This window comes from Cucurbita maxima, unplaced genomic scaffold (assembly GCF_002738345.1).
Source record: "Cucurbita maxima cultivar Rimu unplaced genomic scaffold, Cmax_1.0 Cma_Scf00011, whole genome shotgun sequence".
Classification (NCBI taxonomy): domain Eukaryota; kingdom Viridiplantae; phylum Streptophyta; class Magnoliopsida; order Cucurbitales; family Cucurbitaceae; genus Cucurbita; species Cucurbita maxima.
In genome coordinates this window covers 3,552,223-3,555,487 of record NW_019272027.1, presented here as the reverse complement: position 1 = coordinate 3,555,487, position 3,265 = coordinate 3,552,223, and the positions used below count along the sequence as shown (strand labels likewise).

The window sequence follows — 3,265 nt, the reverse complement described above, 5'->3', positions numbered from 1 at the left end:
AAAAAAAAAAAAAAAAAAAAAAAAAAAAAAAAAAAAAAAAAAAAAAAAAAAAAAAAAGAGGATAATAACAATTAAAAAAAAACAGATTTATAACCGAAGGCAACCCATAATGAAGATGTCAATTACCATTCATAGCCACTCAGAACCTGAGGGAGGAACTCGCGCTCAAACAGGTGACTAAAAGGCCCATGGCCTACATCATGCAGAAGGCCTACAAATTAACAAAGAATTAATAAAATAAACCAACAGACAACACATAAGAATTTAGATAAATTGGAAGCAAAAATCAACAAATAAGTGAAAATAAACCAAGAGATATATTAGAAAAAGCATGTCAGACAGAAATAACTACCAGCAAGTTTCACTGTTTGGATATCATTGTGATCAATATCAAGCTCTGCTCCCTACAAGATAAAGGCACGAGGCATCTATAAGAAATTGTCTCTAAAATTACTCCATAAATTAGCTACTGCATATAACATAATATCAAAAAAGAGTTGCTTATACTTGGTAATATCGAAGCTTTTCAACAGCTTCCCTGGCAAGCCAATACACTCCTAACGAATGTTCAAACCTAGAATGTACAGCTCCCGGATATACCATATGCGTCACACCTGAACATGTAACAAGCTTGATTCCAAGGACATGAAAATAGGAACTTACATTGAATACAACTACTAATTTATGCTTAAAATACTTGAGGCAGACCTTAACGTGTGACTGTCATGAAAAATTTCAGTCTAAAACAAGCACTTCATGGTAAGTATTTCTTACCACGTCACTGAGATATAAAGGTTCTTGGTACTTCACTCGTAGTGATCAATTAGCATACATTTTACTTATACAATTATCATAAATATGCCAATACATAAAATTCAAACCGAACAACAAGTGAAACACGAAAATGACAGTTGTTTATCAACTTAAAACTTTAGAATATTGAGGAGCATCCCAAGCAATATTTGACCAAACGCCAAATGCATTCATATTTCTGATCTAAAACAGCTAGGCGCACTTCATGAGCCGACAGTACCATATGCAAACCTCCTAAATACACATTCACGCATGTGAAGTAGCGAACTTAAATTCCTGGATAAAAAAATACGGCTACAACATTCACGACAATGAATAAACAAGGAGGAGAACTCACCAAGCTGTTTCAATTCACGAAGCCTGCAATACAGGAATGATTCAACTCATCAACTACAGCGTATGGAGAGTATCTTCAGAACTACCAAACAAGCCACGTCTTAACCATTTTTTCGCCCTTAACCTCATATTTCTTTTGAATACACACATTCAATTAAATAATAAACAACAAATCAACATATACACAAGCCAGTTCACATTCTCCTCCATTTTCCATACGTGAAGTGATATCTCCACTCCACCGCCCCACAACTACAACAAGATAACAAAAACTCACCTCTGAAACTGCTCGGTATCAATAAACTTCAAAGAAAGCTGCAACGAAAGAAAGAAACACCGCAAATAAAATTCCAATTCCGAGAAGCTCAACACACCGGACCGCAACATTTACACAACAAAATCAAAAGCACCATAAATTTCTTTTCCAGATTACGCTCAAAACACAAAAACTCGTTACCGGATCGAGGTAAATGTTGCCGTGAACGTTGTCATGGACGTGCTTGGAGCAGCGGAGATCCTGGAAGGAAGAATTGAAGTTGTGAACCGGAGCGAGCGACAGTTCGTCGATGACAGAAGCCCCCATACCGCCACCAAAAAGTAATCCTCAAACTCCGAGCGACGAACAGACGGAGAATCAAAGCAGAATATGTGTATATATATATATATATATATATAAACACGAAGGAAATGGAAGATGAAGTGAACGCCGTGGTTCGTTACGAACGGGAAGAAGACGAAGAGAGAAAGAGAGAGACGTTCGATTTTATGCAGAGAACAATGGAGTCCAGAGGGAGAGTAATGGAGAAAAAGTGCCGCCAAAAAACGTGGTGATAAATGTTAATAAAAAAGAAAATAACTAAAATATTTTAATTTTGAGCACGCTGTAACGCGCTTCAAGTTTCTTCCAGGTGTTTTATTTATTTATTTATTTGTTTATTTATTTAAATCTCTTTTTATTTATTTATTTATTTTGAGTTATCCTTGTTTTATAGGAATATTATTTATATTGAAATGGGTTGAAATGCTATTAAAGCTCGGGACCCCTATCAGATATTAACCGTTATAGTTATTACGTTAGGTTAGGTTCTCACACCCTTATAATGAATGTTTCGTTTTTCTCTTCAATTAACGTGGGATCTCTCAATCCACTCCTTAGGGGCCTAGCACTTTCACTGACAGCTCAAGACGAGTTTTTCACTTCAATCAATGTTGGATATCTCAATTCTCCCTCTTGGGCCCTAATGTCCTTACTAGCGGCCCGTGACGGTCTCTCCTCGTGGAATCTCTCAAGGGCCTAGAATCCTCACTAGCAGCTTGTGACTAGCTGTACACTCCAATCGATGTGGGATCTCTCAATTTACCCCTCTTGGGGCCCAAAGTGCTTGTTGGTGACCCGAGACTGGCTCTCTTCTCCCATCAATGTGGGGGTGTCTCAATTCACCCCCTCGAAAGCCAAGCTTCCTCACTGACTGGTTATGAAAATATTGTCCGCCTTAATCCGTTACGTATGGTCATCAGTCTCATGATTTTAAACCTAAGGAGATATTTCCACGCGCTTATAAGAAATGTTTTGTTCTTCTCTCCAACTGATGTGGAATCTCTCGAATGGTAATAAAAATGTTAGCATTTTTTTTTTTTTTTTTTACGAGAAACGGGTTTTTTCCTATTTTAATTAATTAAATAGTATTGCTAAATAACACGTTAATATAACTTTTAATCAAAATAATGATAAATTTAAGTTTATTTTATTACTATTTGATTTAATAATAAAAAAACAATTAATGAAAAAAGTCGTTGAAATGAAGAAGATTGCTCGTTTTATAAGGTACAGATTCTCAAATTGATTACATTGCTCCATTTTAGCAACGAGCATCATGGAAATTAAAAAAATAACATATATTTTCTTCTTTATGTCAATTTAAGCATAGCTTAGCTGATAAGATAATAATAATAATTTTATAAATTTGATAGTTTGGATTAATTGTTAATTAAAAAAATTGAATTAAACCTAATTTAGATGGAGATTATATATATATATATATATATATATATATATATATATATATATATATATATATATATATATATATATATATATATATATATATATATATTT

At 34.2% G+C, this 3,265-nt stretch overlaps 2 protein-coding genes across 2 annotated transcripts in view; one reads left to right on the top strand and one right to left on the bottom strand.

Annotated features, from left to right (window-relative positions):
- LOC111486312 (deoxynucleoside triphosphate triphosphohydrolase SAMHD1 homolog) overlaps positions 1 to 1,984 on the bottom strand; it is a 5,448-nt gene extending 3,464 nt beyond the window's left edge. The window contains exons 1-6 of the mRNA XM_023133390.1: positions 1,607 to 1,984; positions 1,427 to 1,464; positions 1,151 to 1,173; positions 508 to 614; positions 353 to 404; positions 127 to 211 (exon numbers count right to left, since the gene is read on the bottom strand). Coding sequence (XP_022989158.1) covers positions 127 to 211; positions 353 to 404; positions 508 to 614; positions 1,151 to 1,173; positions 1,427 to 1,464; positions 1,607 to 1,732 — 431 coding nt within the window. The 5' untranslated portion in view covers positions 1,733 to 1,984. The remainder of the gene's footprint in view (positions 1 to 126; positions 212 to 352; positions 405 to 507; positions 615 to 1,150; positions 1,174 to 1,426; positions 1,465 to 1,606) is intronic.
- The window catches only part of LOC111486315 (peptidyl-prolyl cis-trans isomerase CYP38, chloroplastic), a 27,459-nt gene that overhangs the window by 16,644 nt on the left and 7,550 nt on the right, over positions 1 to 3,265 (top strand). The window lies entirely within an intron of this gene.